The 25,059-nt window shown below is 42.0% G+C and overlaps 1 protein-coding gene across 1 annotated transcript in view; it reads right to left on the bottom strand.

The window, feature by feature from the left end:
• Positions 1–15,788, bottom strand: part of TSPOAP1 (TSPO associated protein 1) — an 87,101-nt gene extending 71,313 nt beyond the window's left edge. Inside the window, exon 1 of the mRNA XM_070735103.1 lies at positions 15,513–15,788. Coding sequence (XP_070591204.1) covers positions 15,513–15,788 — 276 coding nt within the window. The remainder of the gene's footprint in view (positions 1–15,512) is intronic.
• Between the last annotated feature and the right edge of the window lie 9,271 nt (positions 15,789–25,059).

Here is a 25,059-nt window from a genome sequence, read left to right as displayed (position 1 = left end):
TTCATTCATTTATTAGATTTGTATGACGCCCCTCTCCGAAGACTCAGGGCGGCTAACAACAGTATAAAAAGACAATGTAAACAAATCTAATATTAAAAATAATATTTAAAAACCCAATTTAAAGAACCACTCATACATACAAGCATACCATGTATAAATTCTATAAGCCTAGGGGAAGGGAAATTTCAATTCCCCCATGCCTGGGGTAATAATAATAATAATAATAATAATAATAATTATTATTATTATTATTATTATTATTATTATTATTATTTATTAGATTTGTATGCCGCCCCTCTCCGAAGACTCCAATATACAAATCCAATATATAAAAAACTGTTTAAACCCCTTAACATAGCTCCCAAAATTTATAAGCATGAACAGCAATTTGTCTTGATTGGACTAGGATGGAGAGGGCTAGGCTTACAAGGTGCGTAGAATGGAACCAAATTCTTAATAGTTATCATGGGAAAATAACAACAAACACCACTATGTCAATGTCATGCTGCTAGATTTTCTTCTCTGTTAGAGAATGGCTCCCACTGACTGCTATGAGGAAATGTGTGATGCCCTTCCCTTCCTAATCTTCATAGGAGGTAGTAGGGGAAGCTTCCCTGGGAAGGATTTTTTGTTCAGAATAAAAATTATTTCATCGGAAGCTTCTTGCTAGAATCATTGTACAGAATAAAGATGATATGGAATCCTAAACCGCTTTCTTTCAACATGTTTAACCTGGTTATCCCTAATCTATAGAACGACAAATCAAAGAAGCAGGGAAGAATTAATAAGAAAGGCTAAGCCAAAAATAGTCTAAAGAAAATTAACTCTGAACAGCATGCAGGCAGTCTTATATCTGCTGAGTCTCTGCTGGTTATGCTGGTTCTGTAAAGAAGTCATTGTGGCAGAGACGGAGATCTAGCTTAATATTAGACAAAACTCCTAATAGCAACAGTAGTTTGTCAACGGAGCCAATGAGTAGTTTGTCAACGGAGTCAACACTGTCAGACTTTTTACTAAATCTACACTTTTATTCTACTAGTTTTTCTCATCATTCATATCATCCTTTTCCTCCCACTTAGGACTGCATGACTGTAACTTGTTGCTTGTATCCTAAGATTTTTATTAATATTGATTGTTTCTTCATTGCTTATTCGACCCCTATGACAATCATTAAGTGTTGTACCACATGATTCTTGACAAATGCATCTTTTTCTTTTATGTACTTTTATCTTTTTCTTTTTATGTAAAATTCTATTCTATTCTATTCTATGACCCAAAGAAATAGTGGATCTCCTTTCAGACAATGTGTGAAAGCACAGGTTGAACAGCCCATTTGTCTAGGATGCTTTAATTAGGAGATCTGTACATAGCAGAGATAGGCCTTGAGGACTTAAATGGCCCCTTATAATTCTATGGTTGATAGGAACATATTCAGTAGGTCTATTAAATTGGGTGGCTCCAATAACATGGTCAAGGGTGTTGTGTGAATGCAAGCTAGGCTATCATATTTTAATTATGATAGGGTTTTTAGTTTTTTTTAATATTAGATTTGTGCCTGTATAATACTGTTTTTATCGTTGTTGTGAGCCGCCCCGAGTCTTCGGAGAGGGGCGGCATACAAATCTAATAAATAATAATAATAATTATTATTATTATTATTATTATTATTATTATTATTATTATTATATATGTGTATCATCTTCATCATCTCTCAGTAGCAGCCATGTGCAGTGAAAAATCCAGTTCTGGCGAATGCCGTCTCCTTTGCTCTTGATTTTCCACCTCATAATATTATAACTGGTTCTCATGTCTTTGGAGTAATAGACAAATCCTTTTCAGAAACATTATTCAAACATCCTCTGGCTTTTCCCCCTCCTGACTGTTTGTTTAGGGAAAGGGGGATTTGGGAACTTTTGGCTCTCTCCCAAAGCGACAGTAGTTAATCTAGCTGCGTCTCCACGCCTCTGAGCATTCACTGATGATGGCAGGCGCATTGAAGCTAAGCAACAACTTCCAGGCATCTACAAAATATACTCCCACGGAGCTTTTTGTCCTTCCTTCCCAGCTGCAGGGCTCAGTAAATAAGAGATGTAAAAATTAAAGGCAAAATAATAATTTTTAAAAATCTTAGACGCGATCTTCTTAATACTGTAAAGGGTGATAGATCTCCCCGTGGTGGAAGAATTGTATTTTTAAACTTTCTTTTGCTGTTATATAAAGCAAGCCTTTAAGGCATGTGTCTTTTCTTGAGAAATAGTAACCTCGTGTCAGCCTTTTGGAAGCAAGCAGCAGCCATTCCAACACACTGACTTCGCTAGATCCCACTCCCACGTCCATGATTGACTGTATGCATGAAATGTTCGAAAACTCAGAGTAACAGCATTTACCCTTCATTTTTAGAAGTATAAATGAAGCAACCTTTTCTCAGTCTGTTGCCTGCAGGGATATAGGACTGTACCTGTTATAATACCCCAGAAAACAAATTAAGGAGATCGATCCCCTTATATAGAGCGCTGGTGAGACCACATTTGGAATACTGTGTTCAGTTCTGGAGACCTCACCTACAAAAAGATATTGACAAAATTGAACGGGTCCAAAGACGGGCTACAAGAATGGTGGAAGGTCTTAAGCATAAAACGTATCAGGAAAGACTTAATGAACTCAATCTGTATAGTCTGGAGGACAGAAGGAAAAGGGGGGACATGATCGAAACATTTAAATATGTTAAAGGGTTAAATAAGGTTCAGGAGGGAAGTGTTTTTAATAGGAAAGTGAACACAAGAACAAGGGGACACAATCTGAAGTTAGCTGGGGGAAAGATCCAAAGCAACGTGAGAAAATATTATTTCACTGAAAGAGTAGTAGATCCTTGGAACAAACTTCCAGCAGACGTGGTTGGTAAATCCACAGTAACTGAATTTAAACGTGCCTGGGATAAACATATATCCATCCTAAGATAAAATACAGAAAATAGTATAAGGGCAGACTAGATGGACCATGAGGTCTTTTTCTGCCGTCAGTCTTCTATGTTTCTATGTTTCTATGACAGCTTTCAGATTTAGAGGAGGTACCTCTTAAATGAAATGTTGCGCCGCCATTCATACAACACATTTTACCAGGCCATTCCTACCAGTGCATGCCAACCTTCCTCACTTATCAGCCTGAAGACTCAAATTCAGGAAGCCCCCACTGGCACTTGCACAACATCTGCCCAAGAACTTTAACATCAATTCCTAATGGAAAGCTAAATGGGTCGCGGAATGTCCAGTTATAGGAAGACATAAAAATGACCCCACACAAAAATGTCTATGGAGATTCTCAGCCATCCAGGTCATGGTTATCCCAAAGGTGTTTTTTCAAGAGGCAACTGGACTTTTCTGGGTTTTGATTGAAGATGTTTCATTTCTCATCCAAGAAGCTCCTTCAGCAGAGCTGAAGCGAAATGTCTTCAAAGGAAAACAACAAAGTCCAGTTGCCCCTTCAAAAAGCATTTTTGGGACTCGGCCCCAAAAAAAAAGGTTTCAGGCTTTGAACTACTACGTCAGCAATGGACAATCTGAATAGGATTTGTATCTCACATGGTATCTGCTGGCACGCTCTGTATAAAGGGGGCATAGCAACCTCCCCTCAGTGTGATTTCTGAGTGCCACATCAAATTGTAGATCACATCATGACCAGCTGTAAACTGAGGGCAAAAATCTCACTTTTTAAATATAAACAGTGCTGTGCTCCAGTGGTTACATGGTCTAGACCCATGATGGTGAACCTATGGCACGCATGTCACAAGTGGCACATGAAGCCATATTGGAGGGCATGTGAGGCATTGTTTATGTTTATTAGATATGTATGCCGCCCCTTTCCGTAGACTCGGGGTGGCTCACAACATAATAAAAACAGTTCATGACAAATCTAATAATTTACAATTTAAGATATTTTAAAAAAACCCATTATTAAGCAGACATACATACAAGCATACCATACATAAATTGTATAGGCCCAGGGGAGATATTTCAGTTCCCCCATGCCTGACGACAAAGGTGGGTTTTAAGGAGTTTACGAAAGGCAAGGAGGGTAGGGGCAGTTCTAATCTCCGGGGGGAGCTGGTTCCAGAGAGTCGGGGCCGCCACAGAGAAGGCTCTTCCCCTGGGGCCCGCCAACCGACATTGTTTAGTTGACGGGACCCGGAGAAGGCCCACTCTATGGGACCTAATCGGTCACTGGGATTCGTGCGGCAGGAGGTGGTCTCGGAGATATTCTGGTCCAATGCCATGAAGGGCTTTAAAGGTCATAATCAACACTTTGAATTGTGACCGGAAATTGATCGGCAACCAATGCAGACTGCGGAGTGTTGGAGTAACATTGTTCTATGTCAGTGGTGGTGAACTGTGATGGCGAACAATGATGGCTAGTGGCACGTGGAGCCATATCTGCTGGCACACAAGCCGTTGCCCTAGCTCAGTTCCAGCATGCATGTGTGTGCCAGCCAGCTGACTTTTGGCTAGTGCAGAGGCTCTGGGAGGACGTTTTTGTCTTCCGGAGAGCCTCCAGGGGGATAGAGAAGGGCATTTTTACCCTCGCCCGACTCTAGCGAAGCCTTTGGAGCCTGGGGAGGGTGAAACATGAGCCTACTGGGCCCATCAGAAGTTAGAAAACAGGCCTCTCCAGCCTCCAGCAGGCCTGTGGGAGGTGGGGAAAACTGTTTTTGCCCTCCCCAGGCATTGAATTATGGGTGTGGGCACTCGTGAATGCGTGATAGCGCACACACACGCTCTTTTGGCACACGAGGAAAAAAAGGTTTGCCATCTTTGCCCTATGTGCTCCAGCAAGCATGTGTGCGATGGCCAACTGCTTTTCAGCCTTCTTTTCAGCCATATTCACTCTCTCCAGGCTTCAGGGAAGCCTCCTGAAGCCTGTGGATGATGAAAAACAGCCAAATGGGCCAATCGGAAGTTCGGAAATGAACTTCCAGTTGGCCGGTTGGCCCATTTTTGCTCTCTCCAGGCTTCAGGAGTCCATTCTGCCGCCTTCTGCTGCACGAATCTCAGCGTCCGGTTAGGTCCCACAGAGTTGGCCTTCTCCGGGTCCCATCAACGAAACAATGTCGTCTGGCGGGAACCAGGGGAAGAGCCTTCTCCGTGGTGGCCCCGACCCTCTGGAATCAATTCCCCCCAGAGATTAGGACTTCCCCCACCCTCCTTGCCTTTCGCAAACTCCTAAAAACCCACCTCTGTCATCAGGCATGGGGAAATTGATTCCCCTGGGCCGTTTCTGTTTTATGTATGGATTTTCTGAGATGTATGACTGGTTTTTTATATTAAGGGTTTTTAATTGTTTTTAATCATTGGATTTGTACTATTTTGTTGTTGTGAGCTGCTCCGAGTCTTCGGAGAGGGGTGGCATTCAAATCTAATAAATAATAATAGTAATAATAATAATAATAATAATAATAATAATTGTGAGGCACATGCGGGGGGGCAGGGGAAGTGCGCCTGTGTGGGGGTGCAGCATGGGAGTTGTGCACATGCACTGTGGGAAGGCATGGGTGTGGGTGCACATGCTAGCTTGCAGGCACATCATCTTGGCACACCAAACAAGGTTCACCATCACATTGGTATTTGAACATAGATCTTTTTGACATTTATATTTTATTGGATTCTAAGATCTAGTTGAAATGTTAATTTATACTGCTAGTCCATGTATGATATGCCATACGCTAAATAAATAATAACCAGGTCAGATCAAGGCTTAGCAAGTGAATTCTCAGAGCATTCTAAGCTTGCTTGTCACTAATCAGCTAGTTTAATGTATAGCTTAGCATCTTATGGAGGCCCTGCCAAAATATTAAGTTATGATTCCATATATTATGAATGTGCATTAATTAATTCAATGGGCAGTTTATGCTTGTTGTATAAACAGAACTGTAATATTCATTGTGTGCAAACATTTGACATGCATGATTGTTATTCTTTCAGTAGGAGGCATAGAGTGAGTAAAGAAAAATAGCATCTAGGCTAGGGCTCCATGCGGGGTAAAAGGTATACATAGGTTTCTTGGAGGTCATAAGCAGCCCTCAGGCTCTGGGTTGTGCTCCTCTGCCCTAGGCAATCTCTCCGTGATTCAGCAGCATACCAAATACTATCATTTTGCAGCCTAGCAGGAATTACCCCTTGCAAAATCTTTGAATAACTCAGATATAATTAAATTCATGCAGTTCCAGCAAAGCGTGGTGCATTTAAGGCAGCCAGTTGCACTTGGAAGCCTCCCTTAGCCCCCCGTCTGTTTGAATTCTTTTTGGATGAATAACAAATGTTCCCTTCAAATCGACTAAGGGTCTTTAAAAACTGCTATGCATTCAAGGTTGAATCTCACAGAACGAGAAGTAATTGGCTTCTCTGAGAGGATAGGTCATTTGATTCTGGAAAGTGGTGACATCCCAAAGAGAATGAATCAAGATGACATATTAAGACTACAAATCTGGGACACATAGCCGAGCAGCTTCCTTTACCGTATGTTGCATCTGTGCAGGATGCAAACGATGATGAATTGTAGATCCTTCACCCTTGACTTCAGATTTACGAAGGGTTGTTGCTCCTTGAGATAAGCCCGGGACCCACAAGATTTCTCTACCTGCTCCATGAGGTCTCCCCATCTAACTCCTCACCTGGGTCCTGGGATTCTAAAACATCTCTCCAAGTCCTGATGAATGAAGGCGAATATAAATGTCCCGGAATAATGTTGCAAGATCCAATCTGGGCCAGAGGTTTTGTCTTCCAGGTTTTCGGACTCGTGCTGGGAATTTTCTCAGGGAAATTCTCTGTTTGCTTTGGGCTGTTTTGTGGCCAAAGGTTACCATAAGAAGCCATCGCATGGAGGTGGGAGATGCTTCCAATGTTATCTGTCAGATCCCTAGATTTCCCTTGTGACTATGTAGGACAGAAGTGTGGGGGGAGGGAAGGAAGCAAACCACCAGATTGCAAGAACACAAGCGAGAGGTTAGATGAGGAGACTCAAACTCATCGGTAGCCTCACATTAAGTAGCAGGTTCCTACCGGAATGGATGAGGGCACTGCACCGTTAGTAAAACTGGAGCTGCGCACACAGGTTCAGGTCTCTGGCGCATGACCTGGTGATATGAGGGGATGTCAACTGCGAGAGCAATGCAGCTGCGAGAGCAATCATGGGCTTTCCCAAATATGCCCATGTTACACCAACACTCCGCAGTCTGCATTGGTTGCTGATCAGTTTCCGGTCACAATTCAAAGTGTTGGTTATGACCTATAAAGCCCTTCATGGCACCGGACCAGAATATCTCCGGGACCGCCTTCTGCTGCACGAATCCCAGCGACCGGTTAGGTCCCACAGAGTGGGTCTTCTCCGGGTCCCATCAACTAAACAATGTCGCTTGGCGGGACCCAGGGGAAGAGCCTTCTCTGTGCGGCCCCGGCCCTCTGGAACCAACTCCCCCCAGAGATTAGAATTGCCCCCACCCTCCTTGCCTTTCGTAAGCTGCTTAAAACCCACCTCTGCTGCCAGGAATGGGGGAATTGAGATACTTTCCCCCTAGGCCTTTACAATTTTATGCATGGTATGTCTGTATGTATGTTTGGTTTTTATAATAATGGGTTTTTAACTGTTTTTAGTATTGGATTATTATTATGTGCTGTTTTATTATTGTTGTTAGCCACCCCAAGTCTCCAGAGAGGGGCAGCATACAAATCAAATCAAATCAAATCAAACAAATCAAACAAATAAATAAATAAATAAATAAACAAATAAATAAATAAATAAATAAATAAATAAATAAATAAATGTCGCAAGGGGATGTGTGCGCGCGCGAGATTTTTGATGTGTTTTTTTGCTTCTGCCAAAATCTCACATGTGCTGCGTCCCCTCGCAGGATTTTGCTTCCTGCCCATACACAGAAGCAAAATCTCACTGGGATGCATGTGTGCACACAGAGACCTTATGCTGTGCACTTAGCACACCAGTAGCAGCGGTAGCAGCAACCCCCACCTGCTTGCATTAAAATAAGCACGGACATCCATTCAATTTTGCAGCAGCTAAGATTGTTGGAGAAGCAAGCATAAAAGCAGGCATGGAAGTGATTGAAGCCTGGGAAATGGCCCCCTGGTCAATCAACAGGAGTGCTGATTTACCACCAGTTTATCAAGTACTTAGGAGGCAAGGGCTTGGCAGCACAAGGAAACCACAGCCAACCAGTTGATAGTCAGTCATCAACACCCCAATCTACATCTGAAATGCTACACGCCATATAAATATCACACACAGAACACCCCAAAGACCTCAGAGAAATATGTGAAGGTGGGCTCCAGCACAATTCCAAAAGCTCAGAAGAGGAAACCTCTGGTCCCAGGGATCAACTCAGATTGGATCCTTCCACTCCTTTCCTGAGTCTTCAATCTCATCTCCCCCTTTGCTATGGAGCTGGGATCATTCCTCAATATTGGCATGAAGCCTCCAATATATATCTCTGAGAAAATGTGAGGGAAAACAGACTGCCCAGTGCTGCATCAATCTGTGGAATCAATAATCACAAATTGCTGTACTGATCAAATGATACTATATTGTAAAAAGATTATTAGATATTGTAAAGAGAAGAAATACATCAACGGATATTGAGTCGGACCATAGGCTCACTCCCACATTGAAGATCTTTAAATTATTCTCTTCTACATAAATCAACATTAGAGTCATGATATTAAGGGGAGACTATAGTTCAGCAACATTTACTTATATGAAGAGTCTTATTGGATCGATTCCAAAGTTCTGCTGGTTTAGGGTCTGGCATTGACCCAAAGCAAGTAAACAGAAGTTAGTGAGAAAGCAAACAAATGGGCCTCTCACATGCTTCCAGATGTGCAGTTCCCAATCAGGGTTTGACCATACTAATTGATATCTATGGGAGTTCAGTTTTAATACATATTTTGTAATAAATTCATTGTTTTTTCTCTGCAGCACCAACTGCTCATACTCTAAGCAATATTGGATTTTTACTGGGGAAAGTCTGGAATCATATTTTTACTGGGGAAGATTTGTGATCAATAGAATCGTATATTCGATTGGAATCATAGAATAATCAAGCATCAGTTCGGACAGGACACGAGATCATCCAGTACAACTTCTTACCCAGGGCAGGAATCCATTACAATTGCAAGCCTCCAGATGACTATCAAACCTCTGTTTAAGCCAGTGTTTCTCGAATTCAGCAGCTTTAAGCTAAGGCTGAAAAACACTGGTTTAAATGCTCCAGGGTCAGACTCATGTCCATAGATTGTTCTCCCAAAGTCTGAAAGGCTGACTCACTATGACTTCATTATTGAGAACATCAACAAGGTAGTCATTAAGTATCTGAACATCTCATTAGTGAAATTATTAAGCTCAACTTCCTTTTATCCTCATTGCATAAGATCATATTGAATACGCAGGCGGCATTCACATCATACAATTAATTTGGTTATTGGAACAATTCTTTTTTTCTGGTTTTACCTAATATAGATAATTCTTTAGGTTTGAAGACAACACTGCTTTGCTCTTCATCTTTGACACGGAGGTGGCCGTGCAATTCCCATGTGGAAGCACAGAATCTAACACAATGGGAGATGTTGTAACTGTGGATGTTATTCTGTTATTCTGTAACACTGCTCCATTTTTGGCAGTGCCTCTCTTGCTGCCAAGTCAATACACATCTTCCTCTTCCTCTTGTAGCACAAGGAACTGAGTACAGTTTAAATAGCAAAGACATAAACAAGATGGACAATTAATGAGAGAAAAATGTGGCTCTCAACCACTCCTTGTAAACTTTCAAAGCCACCTGGTTGATTCCAAGAAGAAAGAGATAACTTGACCTTCTTTAACTTTGCTATGCCCATGATAGTTGAAAATAGATTCTCTAAATTCAAAAATGGCCCATCTAAAGGCAAAGGGAACATCATTAAAAAAAGTTACTATTTCACTGTTCAGTTTTTTTTTCCAGTACTTCTGTTAGTTATCCTTTTCCACCAGAAAACAATTAAGAGAGCCAAGTTTGGTCTCATGGAGAAGGCACCAGGCTAGAAACTTGTGAGCCAGTGAGGTCTAGTCCTGTTTTATGTTTACTTCATCTGGATGACTTTGGGTCAGTCACTCTCAGCCCAACCCACCTCACAGGTTGGTATTGTGGGAAAAATTGGAAGAGAAAAGAGTATTAGATATGTTTTCAGTCTTCTTCTTGTTGTTGTTGTTGTTGTTGTTGTTGTTCTTCTTCTTCTTCTTCTTCTTCTTCTTCTCCTCCTCCTCCTCCTCCTCCTCCTCCTCCTCCTCCTCCTCCTTCTTCTTCTAAATCTGTCAGCAGACATTGGCAATCATGTTGGCAATCCTATTTTTATCAATAGCCGCACAAAAAAGTGCTTTTGAGTTTTATCCAAACTAGTCCCTTATATTTTGAAGCCATGATATTCCACTTCTGCCTGGACCTCGTTTGCCTTCAGTCTTTTCCGGGAGGATTAAGTGAAATTAAGCGAAATAGCATATTTTTCCAAATGTCGCTTCACATGTCCAAAATATTCTAATAAGGTGAGATTAAAGTGGTGAGCCAGTTTGGTCTAGTGCTTAAGATACCAGACTAGAAAGTGGAAAACCGTGAGTTCAAATCGCATCTTAGCAATGAAAGCCAACTGTGTGTCTTTAATCAATCATCACTCTTTTTTAGCTCAACTGTTATTGTGGTGGGGAAAATAGGAGGGAGGTATTTTGGATGCGTTCATTGCCTCGAGTTATTTATAAAAATAATCAAGGTGGATTCAAATAAGTAAATAAATAAATTAAAATAAGCAAATATCAAGAAAAGCAATAAAAAAAACTATCAGGAAGCATTCTAATCTGTAGAGTTGGACCTTTCAAAAGCAGAGTTGAGAAACCCAAAATACAAAGCAAGTTGATCTGACTCACTCCCATGGATACAGCCATAATGCCACAGTCTCCTTTAGCTTTTAGGACCAGCTTTTCACTGCAGAAACATCTCCCATTGTAGCTTCGATGAATTCAAAGGAAGCTTCTTTAAAAGCTGTTCAAAGGGAGACGAGGGTGTGCTTATTTATTCATTCATTCATTCATTCATTCATTCATTTATTTATTTATTTATTTATTTATTTATTTATTTATTTATTTTGTCCAATACACAATGAGGGTTTTAGTGGGTATATATCTATATACACATAGTAAAATACATGATGAAGGTTATAGGGGAGATACTCATAGTAAAATATATCTAAGAAATAATAGAAAAGAAGATATAGTAATAGAACATATCAATGAAAGAATAGAAGAAGAGATATAGGAATAGAAGAAAGGTATAGGAGATATAGGAGAGCAATAGGACAGGGGACGGAAGGCACTCTAGTGCACTTGTACTCGCCCCTTACTGACCTCTTAGGAATCTGGATAGGTCAACTGTAGATTGTAAGAACAGGGTTTCTGTTGCCCTCGAGCACCACTAAATATAGCATTTAGTTTTATATACCGCTTCATATTGCTTGTACAGCCCTCTCTAAGCAGTTTGCAGAATCAGCATATTTCCCCCAACAATCTGGGTCCTCATTTTACCCACCTCAGAAGGATGGAAGGCTGAGTCAATCTTGAGCCGGTGGTGAGATTTGAACTGCTGAACTACAGCTAGCAGTTAGCTGAAGTAGCCTGCAGTGCTGCACTCTAACCACTGTGCCACCCCACCACTAAATATCTTTTTCTTTCTTTCATTCCTTCTCGTCTTCTGGGCTGCTAAAAATAAATATCTGATGGCTTCTTAGCTTGGGAACAAATTTTACTCTCTCATTGAAGCCAGAATATTATCTACAATATAGTGAAAAAACTGAATTTTTAAATTTTATTTTATTCCATCCCTATGGTTGCCTAGGTGGCTAACAGCGTTGAAAATGGCAAAAAAAATATTCTTTTTTTAAAAATCCAGACACCCCTCCCCCCCACATACACATACCACAAAATAAGAGACTCTATAACACAGAATCAAAATTCACATAAACATTAACATTACTGGCTCACACAATATCTTGGCCCATGAACTGCTAGGTCACGAAGGCATTTTTAAAAATCAGCCAGCTCAATACCATACAGATTTTTGGAGGTGAGGGTGGGGATGTTGCTCCACAGGGCAGGAACAGTGACCAAAAAAGACCAGCTCCTCAGATTTATAAAGATCAACTCTCTACTGGCTTCCAATGTATGTGTGAGAGATGGGCGGGGTATCAGCTTGATCGATTGGTAAGCACCATGCAACATGTTACTTGATCTACAATGTATGTTGAAGGAATCATGAATGATAACACAGATAACACAGATCAGAAAGTCTCTATTTCAGGAATCTAAAGTAAAATTCTCCTTATTTATCCCAGAATTTTCATTGTGCTAGATTTCTAAAATTGAACATGTTGGGGACTCTAATAATTGGCATAGATACTCTCAGTATGCAACCACTTTCTAGAAGACCAAGGAAGCATTCTCAGCCATTTAAAAAAATGCCTTGATTTATAGAACAGCATTGGGACTAGATTAAAATCAAGGGGTAAGGGGTTCATGAAAAACCAGTGTGCTTCGATCCAATGCAGGGATCACTCAAGGACCCCACCCCTTTTGTGTGCCACCATTGCAAGGAATCCAGACTATTTCCCCCCATTAAACAGCATCCAATGCTGTAGAGCTTCTCGGGAATCTAAAAATAGCTTTTGCTCTCCTCATAACAGTCCAAATCACATAAATAGCAAAACGTCTCGCATCTTTTAGTGGATCCAGATCATCGTTTTTTACAAAAGGGTTGGAGCTAAATCTAGGATGCTTCTGCGTAGAAAGTTCTTCCTGTAAATGAGACCCTGAAGTAGAGCCACTCCCAAAAGTAGGCAGTATAAGCACAGATGTGTGCGAATTGTTTTAGATCCATTGGGTCTGTTTGAGTTCTGCTTTGTGGTTTCTGATTCAGAAGATGGAGAGGACAAGCAGGAAGACCTGATTTAGGACTCTGAAATTCACTCTTCTTTCCCCTTAAAGCAAACATAATAGGTGGAATAACATAATGACTAAGGAAGGAGCCCTGATTTCATCTAGCCATTCTTCACCAAGCTTTGATGCTCCTACATACCTTCTTTAATAGTAGCAACAGCTTACTAAAGGATATTTCGAAACAACTGAGATAATAAAAAATAACATTTTTGAAGGTAGATTTGCATATATACCTTACAAAATTTACCAGTGCTTACAACATACACATATATCTCCTATACCTTTCCTCTATTCCTGTATCTCTTCTTCTATTCTTTCATTGATATATTCTATTCCTATATCTTCTTTTCTATTATTTCTTAGATATATTTTACTATGAGCATCTCCTCTATAACCTTCATCATGTATTTTACTATGTGTATATTGATATATTCCCACTAAAAACCCCATTGTGTATTGGACAAAATAAATAAATAAATAAATAAAATATATTTAAACACTACATTTCAAAGGAGGTTTTGCATTTATATCCTCCCTTTCTTCCAGGAGTCACAGTGGAAATACACAGTATATTTTCTGGCTCTTTTCCTCCAGAACAACAATCCTGTCAGGTGGGTTGGGCTGAGTCTCCCTCCCACACCTTCATTACAGCATGTAAAAGGTAGCAGTGTATGGAAACACCCCTATCCATTTTACTCATTTTTACTCATTTACTTAAAATGGATCATTCATAGGTGTTTCTGGCTAGTCTGCTGGTGGAGCAGATAAAAGCAACATATGATTAGCATAGAAGAATATAAGAGGAACTTGGCTGCATCCCATCAAATGGTTTCTTTCCTCATCTGATCCAGCTCCTTGTTTCCCCATAGCTGAGTCTGCACAAATTAGACTAAATTCGGGGAGGGGGACTCATAGATTGGGGTTCAGCATGTTGAATGAATTCAATTCATTATACTAAACCATCATGTTATGTAATTATCTGAGTATAGCAAGGAAAAAAATGCATTTTGTTAACCTGGCTTTTGCATTTAGCATGTTGAATAATACTAGCAGTTCAAAAGCAAACTGCCCTGACTGTTCACATGGTGCCGGACATAGGTTCAAAATTTTCTTAATGACATTTAAAACCCTAAACAGTTTAAAAACCTACTATTAAGAGGGAGAATCTGCCCCAGTATATACAAGCCTGAAAATTAAGACCTACAGGATGGTTCCTCCTTGGCACCTCAAGGTTAGGAAAAGTGGGGGCAGAGAAAAGGACCTCTTCTGTTCTGCAACCCCAGAACACCAGACTAATAGCCCGTTTGCTTACATTTCTATGACAAGTAAAGACTTTTCACTCTATCATTTAGAACTCAATAGCCTCAGTCTGTTAATGCCCTGTTGATTCATGTCAACATCTGCGTCTCTTGATTCTGTTAGTAAGGTAATTGCTGTGTTTTACCCCACTTATTTTATAGATTGTATCCTACCTCATCCTAAGGACAATGTGCTAGCTATAAATATTAATAAATACATTAGTAAACCCAGCCAAGCGTCGCTGCTGGATGTTTGCGGAGAGGAGAAGACATCCAGCAAGGCGTCCAGCTCAGATTTTCCTTTCTACTGTTGCTTCCTATCCATTATGTACATCATTCCTGAACAAGTCAGCTGCATGTAGCCATAATAGCTAATAGTCACTGCTGTATCTTTGCCATGCTTTAGCTTCCCCAGAAAATAAGGTCTTTCCAGTGGGTTTTTTTTTAACGGCAAGGGTGCTGAAGATGGCATGCCCTATGGGAAACATGGTGCCTCCTTCATGTCTGCCTATAAGGTTTGCCACCTCCTTCCTTGCAGCCATAGATTTGGAACAAGAAGACACCCCACTTCCCACGAAAAAGAAGATGGTTTATCATTTTGCATCGGTTACCAAGGGCAGAAAATCCAGAGTAAAGTGAGAGCAACCTAGGAGGAGCTATGCAAGACCAGACGAAAGGAGTCCATCTACTCCGTTCACAGCATTCTGTTTCCAGCAGCAACCGACAGCAAACCTTTCCTCCTACTCCTAGTAAGATCCAAAGGCTTCCCAGGTCCTATGTTTGGCTTCGGTACTTGCAATTAAAATAAAATTATCTTGGGAGAGAGGGGGGGCAATCAGTGAACCTAATCCTCCCTGCCCTGGAATAATGAACTTTTGCATCTCATACCTCTCCAAAGATGCTCTAAATCACCGGCCACCATCAGCCTTTAATGTTGTTAGACATTTTCCACCTATGAGCTGGAGCCGGACTATCTTTGCACAGAGAGGCAAAGGCAGGCAGAGAAAACTCCCGCAGGCAGAAACAAACCTACTGGTTCCTTAATCTGAAGGCGACCCAGCGCTTCCGAACTGTCACAAGTCTCCTACACTTTCCAGGGATAGACTGCCTCCGATCATGGAAGGTCTTTCCTCGGGAAATCGCAGCCGACCGTTGCTTTCCCGTAAACGGACCACACAATACTATATAGACGACCCACCTCCTTACCTGCCCCGGTGTCTCCCCCGGACAGCCTTCCGATCCTTCGGCGGGGTACACTTCAGAGCTCCCGGGCATTTGCTCTGCCGAGCACGGAGAGCTTCCCCGCGACGGGATTTCCGACTCTAGGGCGGTCTGGGTGCCTTCGGCTCCGCCGGGGCTCCCGGCACTCTCCGGCATAGCTCCCACCAAAAGGCGCCCCCCGTCGCCGGTCTTGCAACTCCGCGCCCGATCCTGGAGGTGCCGCGCATCGGGCTCCCACCGGCAGCAGCCCTGCCTCTTCATCGCACGGCGCGGAGCAGCGGGGGCGACGTTCCTCCCTTCGGAGGCGGCGCGGAGGAGGCGGAGGAGGAGGCGGGAGCGGTTACCGCAGCGCTTGCGGCGGGGCTGAGCGGGGCGCGCGGGCTGAAGCTGCCGCGGGACGCGGGGACCCGCGCTGGCATCCCAGCGCCAGCCGAGGCAGCGTGGGAGGGAAAAGAGCGGAGCTGCTGCTGCTGCAGCTGCTTCCCCGCCTGAGTGGAAGAACCTGCCGGCGGCGGCGGCGGCTCCTCGGCAGCGAGAGGGGCTCGGCTGGCGCGTCCTCCGCCCGCTGAGCTGTCACTGGTTTGGCAGCGGGAGGAGGAGGAGCCGGTGGCAGCGGCGTCCCTCGCGTTCCGCTATACAAAAAATGTTCAGCCCGCTTATGCCCTCTCGCTGGCGGCGTCTTTGGCCGGCACTTCTCGGCGGGCTCTCTCGGCTGCTCCGGGTCGCCGCCGCCTCCTCGTTCTCCCGCGTGCTGTCAGACTACGGAGGTTTCGTCCGACCTCATATTCAGGCGCGCGCCCCCTCACACACACCCGGGGAGGGGGGAGGCAACCGGGCGCTTAAGGCTTTCCGCTATACAAAAAGGTCCAGCCCGCTTATGCCCTCTCGCTGGCGGCGCCTTTGGCCGGCTGTCTCGGCTGTTCGCTCCTCGAGCTCCGGGCAGCCCCCGCCGCCTCCTTCTCGTTCTCCCGCGTACTGTCAGACTACGGAGGGTTCGTCTGACCGGACGGCTACCTCATGCTCAGGCGAGCGCCCCCTCTCACACACACATACACACACGGGGGGGGGGGGTGTTGGGGGCAACCGGGCGCCTTTGGCTTCCCAACCCGGCAGGCGCGAATTTCCCCTCCGGAACGAGAAGCCGCAGCCGAGCTGAGGAAAGCGCCGGGCCCCGGGTTCTTTGGCGAAAGCCCTCCAATGAGAAGCTGCTCGGACGGTTTCCATGGAAACGATGGCGGAATGGCGGGCGCGCGGGCTGCTTATTATTATTATTGATTCGAGGTTCCGGGACTGCAGCAAAACAGCGGTGCCGCCGCCACCGCCGGCGGGCAAGAAAGGAACCTGGTGGCGGGGACCGAAGTGGGAGGGCTGCCTGAGACCCAAAGCGGTCCTCGCCTCCAATCTCGAGGGGTGGCGGAGAGTCCTTTGCGGCCCACCCAGGCCATGGTCCCTTGGCTGGGCTCTCCTTATGCCTCCTCGTTAAACCGGCCCATGTTCGGTCTTGCCTAAAGAACATAAAAAGAGCCATGCTGAATCGGGCCAAAGCCCATCGAGTCCAGCATTCTGTGTCAGAGGGTGGCCCACCAATTCTTGAGCAGAAAGAGAAGGCAAAACCCTCCCTTTCCCTTGACCCCCAACAAATGGTACCCAAGGGAATCCTGCCTGCCTCAACCGACATAGAGGCGGCACATGGACACATGCCATTCAATAACCACGGATAGCAGCGACTACTTCACCTTTAACAACAACAACACTAGAGCACACAATGGATACAAACTAAATGTAAATCGCTCCAAACTAGACTGCAGAAAATACGATTTCAGCAATACGTCTGGAATTCACTGCAGGACTCTGTTGTTTCCTCCCCCAATACCAAAATCTTCAACTTTACATTATCTATAATAGACCTTTCCTCTTTCCTAAGAGGTCTGTAAGGGGTGTGCATAAGTGCACCCTTGTGCCTACCATTCCTGTCCTAATGTCTTTTTATCTTTTCTATCTCTACTTTATACTTATATTATGTTAAACACACTACAATACTAAATTTGTATGACAAATAAATAAATAAAACACTTGGCATCCATGAATCTGTCTAATCCTGCCTTGAAGCTATCCAGACTGACAGCTGTCACGACCTCTTCTGGAAGGGAATTCCATAAACCAATGACCCTCTGGGTGAAAAGGGAAACCAAATGGTGCTTTGCACCATGAGGTAGCCTCTAAGGTAGTTGGCTTTGATCTTGGCATTGGCAGGAAGTGTGAACCTACTCAACTAGAGTTTACTCAAGGGTCGTGATTAGCAAAAATGTAGCTATCTACCATCCTACCATCGATCAAAACCCAGCTGCAGTCTTCATTCATTGGAGAAAGCAGGCTGGGATGGGCTTCTGGGCAAAATCATGAGCTTAATGTTGTAAGTGATCCAGAGTCGCCAGAAGGTGGCAAACAAATTTAATAAGATAATCATTATTTGTCCCAAGTGTAACCAGCTGATTATAAGGCATGTGTGTTTCAGGACTCTGGATACTGGCTCAGGCAATTGGCTGCCCTTGATAAAGGGATGTTATGAAAACATCACACACACACACACAAATATAACCACAAAAGGAGAGTTTTCATCATACAACCAAAATAAGCTGCCATATCTTAAGGTTCTAAAGGCCAGTCTCTGTTGTTGTGAGGAGAGTAATAGAGAATTATGTACATTGCCTTGGTCAATGTGAACATCAGGGTACATATATCTCATAATAATGTTGTAAGTCGCCTCAAGTCCCAATGGGATTGGGTGGCATAGAAATCTAAATGAATGAATGAACAAACAAATGAATGAAATACTCTGAAAATCCATTTATTGTTGACTCTTGGCAGCTTTCAAGAGGGCATCTCTCATCCATATATATATATATATATAGTTGTGTTTTGTTTGATTGATGGTTTTCTTTTTATCGGAGGCTTGTGGATTTGAACCTTGGGATTTCTCCTGTGAACAGCCTCTTCTTAAACTGAGCATTCGAGTCACTGCTTAGCATTCACCTTTCCAAATCTGTTGTCAGGTTTGGTTAAATGGTTAAGACACCAGGCTAGAAATTAGGAGACTGAGTTCTAGTCATCTCTTAGATATGAAAGCTAAGCTAGCCTGGGTGACTTTGAGCCAGTCACTTTGTTAGAGTTGGGTGAAAAACCCTTCAGTCAATTCCTGTTGCAACCAATGGGTGCATATTCAATTTATTTATTTATTTTAAAAACCCCTTTTAAAAGCAATCCCTGTGCTTACAAGAAAATGCTAGGAAAGAAAAAAATACTAGTGTCTTTCATTCAGGTTCAACAACAACAGTCCAAATTTGATGCCAATTTGATGTACATATGCTAAGCCATAATAGGGTTTTGATTTAGCTTAGTGAATTGTTTGTAGATTATTTACCATGATTAATAAACAGTAACTGATCATGTATTACAATGTGCAAATCTAACCATTTGTTACTCAAGTAAACCATGACACCATGTGATGAACAGTCAGTAATGATTGATCAATAAACTGGAAAGTTGCTATCTCTTAAAACATGCCCTGTGAATTCAGCCACTAGATTTGAAATTGAACTTCATTTATTCGTATATGGGTCATACATGGCTCTTTGTTTCAGAGATATTTCTTTATCAGATTCCTCAATGCCTTCAACTATGACAAAATATCCAAAGCACTAGAAAAGTGCTTCAGAAAAAACACCTTTGGAGATGTATCTCCTTGAAAATACACAATGTTGAACTATATAGCTTGAGGAAACACCAGCAAAGGAAATGTAACTGTTTTATGATTTTCATGTCATAAAATGTGTTATAAAATTGGACAAATTTCAATTCTACAGGAATTATGGGTCCCAGATTTTGGGTGCATTTGAGTACCTTGGTTCAAAGGTGTTGCCCTATGATGCACTCTTTCATCCAGTTTATTATTATTTGGATTTGTATGCCGCCCCTCTCCGAAGACTCCCCTGTAACCCACAGTTACGCCTCTAAATCACAGTTACAGGTTACAGGAACACAATTGTTAGTAGTATGTAAAAATGTGGATGTACAAAGGTTATACTCAGTGATGGGCTACCAAATTTTTTACTGTCACACTGTAGTCGTGGCTTATTTTGTAGATGTGGCTTGATAGTTATGTGACTGGGTAGGAGTGGCTTGCTGGCCATGTGACCAGATGGGAGTGGCTTGACAATCATGTGACCGGGGTGGCTTAAAGGTCATGTGACTGGATAGGAGTAGCTTCCCAACCAAGATAAGTTTTCAAATAGATGCTTGGACTCTTTTTCAGTTGATTAAGTCACATTATTTGAATAGCCACAAAAAGGACAAATGATAGACAGCATTATTTGTTGAGTAACGCAGTAACATTTTAAGGTTTTGTACTGTGCCCACAAGATTCAGTATGATAACAGATTAGGTAAGTAGCTCAATTTTCTTTAATTGCTGTAAAAATTCAGTTCTTTTTTTTTTTGAAACTTTTTTATTTACAAATATACAAAACATAAAAAGAATAATCAAAATAGATAACAGTTGAATCTTAGTATAATACAATATATCTAGATATAGAAGTATAACAATTAATAAACATATAGACTTATAGAAAAGGGGGATAGAAGAAAGATAGAGAATAGATAGGAGAAAAAGGAGAAAGGGGGAGGGGAAAAGTAAGAAGACAAAGTAAAGAAAAGAGAGAAAGAAGAAAAAGGGGTGGGCGAGTGGTCGGTGAAGCTGTATTGAGAACATGAACTAATTTCTAATTTGTTAGCTTATTACCTTGGATCGGATTGGTTGTGTAGATAGGTAAATGCAAACGTTGAGTTAATCTAAGTATAGAGATTTTGAAAATGAAAATAAACATTCCATAGTTATATATCTAATATCTCTTATTGCTATTAAAAAAAGAAAAGAGAAAATATATACCGGATTTGTGTCTGGTCAAATTTATACGGATCATTTCATTATTACAACGTATTATTCTCTATTTTTTTTTAGCCATCTGTAAAAGGGATCCCAGCAGTTATTAAATGAGGACTCAGTTTCATTTCTGACTAGCATGGTTAATTTAGTCATCTCTGCGCAGTATTTAATTTTTTTAATTATTGCGTCTCTTGGAGGTACGTCTTCGTTTTTCCACCACTGCGCAAATGTTAGTCTGGCTGCGGTAGTTAAATGGATGATTAGGTGTATTTGGATTTTAGGCAGGTTTTGTCTAAGGATACCCAGAAGGAAGCATTCCGGAGTTTTTTCTATTTTCAAATTTAATATTTCATCAATCCAAAGTCCAATTATGTTCCAATAATTCTGTGCTTTTATACATTGCCACCATAGGTGGAAGTATGTACCTACTTCTTGATGACATTTCCAGCAGTATGGTGATAGTTTGTTATTCAGTGGCTTAAAGGTCATGTGACTGGATAGGAGTAGCTTCCCAACCAAGATAAGTTTTCAAATAGATGCTTGGACTCTTTTTCAGTTGATTAAGTCACATTATTTGAATAGCCACAAAAAGGACAAATGAGAGACAACATCATTTGTTGAGGAGCACAGTAACATTTTAAGGTTTTGTACTGTACCCACAAGATTCAGTATGATAACAGATTAGGCAAGCAGCTCAATTTTCTTTAATTGCTATAAAAATTCAGTTCTAATGATTAAAATGATTATTAAAGGGTTTATGGGTAAAAACATACTATTTAATTATTTCTTATTTTAAAAGTACGGTAATTAAGGATCATACTAAGGTACTAGAGAAGGAAGGACAATTAAAAAACTATTAAGTTCAATAAATAGTGCATAAACTTACTACCCTCACTGCATCCCCCTCCCCCGTGGGCGCAGCAGCCCGTTACTGGTTATACTTTCTGTTCCTTTTCTGAACTATTCTATTCTGTCAATGGTCCAGTGATTTTGTAAAAGTTAGTTCACCAAATCAGAAATTTGTGGTGTTCAAGATGGTATTCCAGATGAGACAAGCCTGTTTCAGAACGGGCACCCCTCCCTGTACACCACAAACTGTTCCCAGTTCAGAAGATTAACTCCTGGAAAAATGCCAGACCACCCTAGAGCAGCAGGATCAAAGGGAAGTTCTGCTCTTCACATAGTACATTATGATGGGTTCTTACCATTGGAAAGGGGACAAATTAAAGTCAAAGACCTTAATTGGGGGTCCATGGATCCCTTGGGGGTCTGTGAATTGTTTTTTTAGAGGATCTGTGGATTGTTTTTTTAGGGGATCTGTGAACATGGATTTTAAAAAATATCACTATTTATTTCCCCTAACTTCTAACTGAAATTTAGCATTTAATACAATAATGTATGTTACCAAAATGATTTATGGTCTGCAGACTCCAAAAATGTTTGTTGATTTTAATCAATTTCACTATCTAAAATTCTTATGCCCTTAAAACAGCATACTGTATACTGTATTGTCTTTAAGAGATGAGTTTAAAAAAAACCCACCTATACATTTGTTGTTTTTAAACAATGGTACCCAAGGGAATCCTGCCTGCCTCAACCAACATAGAGGGAACACATGGACATCCATTTCAATAACCACGGATACGCTTGGCATCCATGAATCTGTCTAATCCTGCCTTGAAGCTATCAAGGCTGACAGCTGTCACGACCTCTTCTGGAAGTGAATTCCCAAAACCAACGACCCTCTGGGTGAAGAAATATTTCCCTTGATTTGTCCTCACTTTCTTACCTATGAGCTTTAGGGAGGGCCCCTTGTCCTAGTATTATTTGATAGAGAAAAGAATTTTTCTCTATCCACCTTTTCTATCCCATGCATGATTTTATACACTTCGATCAAGTCACCTCTTAAACGCTGTCTTTCAAGGCTGAAGAGACCAAGGCATTGCAACCTGGTTTCATAAGGTGCTCCATTTCCTTGATCATTCTTGTTGCCCTTTTTTGCACAGGATAATTAACCAGTGGAACAGCTGGCCTCTACAAATCATGGGCACTCCATCACTGGATGTTTTTAGAAGATGTGTCTTCTGGATGTGTCACCTGCAGGCCACACCCACCCCAGCTCCGCGAAAGCAAAAAAAGATACGTCACATGCAGCGATGGCCTGCTACTGGAACGGTAAGGTGCTATGTTCCAGTAGTGATTTTCAGGATGTGTGCACAGCTGTGCAAACCAATTTGGGCATGCGCACCCACGTGCAAGATTTAGCTTCTGTGCATGCGCATCAAGCAAGATCTTATGGGAAGACGCTTGCACAGACAAAATGTTCACGGGTTTTGCCTATTTTCTTCTTCTGTGCATGCGCAGAAGCAAAAATATCGGCAAAAATTGCCAAAATCTCGCTCGCCCAAGTGTCTTCACATGAGATTTCACTTGCTTTGCATGCGCAGAGCCAAATCTTGCACCAAAGGGTGCGTGCGCACCCGTCGGACACGCCAGCGCCCGCAGCGGCCTCAGAGGGCACCATTACCGCTGCTACTGATGCACTGTGTGCATAGCTTTGAGTCTCTGGTGTGTGTGTCCCAGTGAAATTTTGCTTCTGTGCATACACAGGAAGCAAAATCCCAAGAGGGGACATGCGAGCATGCAAGCTATTTTGCAATTTTTGCACAAAAGCAAAAAATCGCTGAAATCTCTCTCGCAGGTGTCCCCTCATGAGATTTTGATTTCTGTGCATGTGCAGAAGCAAAATTTCACTGGGACACATGTGTACCAGGGACCCAAAGATGTGCGCACAGCTTCAGTTTCACTACTGGTGCAGCGTCTTCATACCATCATGGTATGTTTGTGTGTATGCTTGCTTTTAATAATGGGGTTTTTAGTGTTTTTTAAATTATTATATTTGTTCTTACATTGTCTTTGTTATTGTTGTGAGCCACCCCGAGTCTACGGAGAGGGGCTGCATACAAATCTAATAAATACATAAGTAAGTAAGTAAGTAAGTAGGTAGGTAGGTAGGTAGGTAGGTAAGTAAATAAATAAATAAATAAATAAATAAATAAATAAAGTAAGTAAATAAATAAATAAATAAAGTAAGTAAGTAAGTAAGTAAGTAAGTAAGTAAGTAAGTAAGTAAGTAAGTTAGTTAGTTAGTTAGTTATTGGTAGGAACCCAATACTGGTCCTGTGACATCAACATGACCTAGGGCAGTGATGGCGAACCTATGGCATGGGTGCCACAGGTGGAATGCGGAGCCATATCTGCTGGCAATCGAGCCGTTGCCCTAGCTCAGCTCCAAAGTGCATGTGTGTTCCAGCCAGATGATTTTTGGCTCTCACAGAGGCTCTGGGAAGGCATTTTTGGCTTCCAGAGAGCCTCCGAGGGGATGGGGGAGGGCGTTTTACCCTCTCCCAGTTCCAGGGAAGTCATTGGAGCCTGGGAGGGATGAAACACAAGCCTAGTGGGCCCATCAGAAGTTAGGAAACAGGCCATTTCCAGCCTCCAGAGGGCACTGGGGGGTAGGGAACCTTATTTCGCTTTCCCCAGGCATTGAATTATGACTGTGGGCATTCACGCATGCGCGATAGTGCACACGCATAGTCTTTTGGCACTCGAAGAAAAAAAGGTTCGCCATCACTGACCTAGGGAGTTCGACAACCATGGTCAAGACAGTCACATAGGTTCTCCTGTTTGAGCAGGGGCTGGACTAGAGACCTCTAATTATTATTATTATTATTATTATTATTATTATTATTATTATTATTATTATTTATTAGATTTGTATGCCGCCCCTCTCCGTAGACTCTTCCATCTCATTCCTTCATTCTAAATCTTAAGGCAGCAACTTGGAAAGGCTTTAAGAGTTAAGCTGCAAATATTACCAGGCCAAGCAGAAATGCCTGTGGTTCAACATTGCACTTAAAATAGGTCAGTACTATTTCCAAATGCATAGGCAGGGGAGGCGCATTTAAAGTGTCACACTTCCTTACCTCACTCCTATTCAAAGTTCAGAGTTGGGGGGGGAGGACACATTTTAATCCCAAATGCGACGGGCGATGGATTTAGTATCGTTTGCTGTCAAAAGGAAAGCACTCGTACCCTCAATACAAAGATTGCATTAATATAAAGAGGGGAACATGCACATTATTTTGACAACAGAGCAAGAGCCATCAGACAAGATGAATCATGCTTCTGAAATTCAGTATACAAAGGAGTGCCAGCAAATCTAAAAGGAGATGAGAAAGGCTGGGCTGCACAAGAGGAGAAGAAAAAAAATAATAATCTAGGACTTAATTTGGGCCTGTCAAACTCCTACCACATGCCTGACAGTATTAACAAGGCTTAAGGTTATTTGCTTTCCTTTTATAACCCGTTTCTGCAGAAAAATTGTTCATCTGACGTCATGTGTTTCAAAATATTGAAGGCAGTGTTTTAAGAGCCCCAAGTATCAACTGAAATAAATATGTGGATGGACTCAGTTATGATGGCCATGAGTACAGCATTGGAGACAGGTGTTGTAATTATAGGTTCTTAGGCACTGAACATTGGGATAGAATATTGCTGAAGGGTGATGTTTTAGCCTAATGGGTGCTGT

This window comes from Erythrolamprus reginae, chromosome 1 (assembly GCF_031021105.1).
Source record: "Erythrolamprus reginae isolate rEryReg1 chromosome 1, rEryReg1.hap1, whole genome shotgun sequence".
Classification (NCBI taxonomy): Eukaryota; Metazoa; Chordata; class Lepidosauria; order Squamata; family Dipsadidae; genus Erythrolamprus; species Erythrolamprus reginae.
The sequence above is the reverse complement of the archived record's forward strand: the minus strand, read 5'-3'. Positions and strand labels throughout refer to the sequence as shown.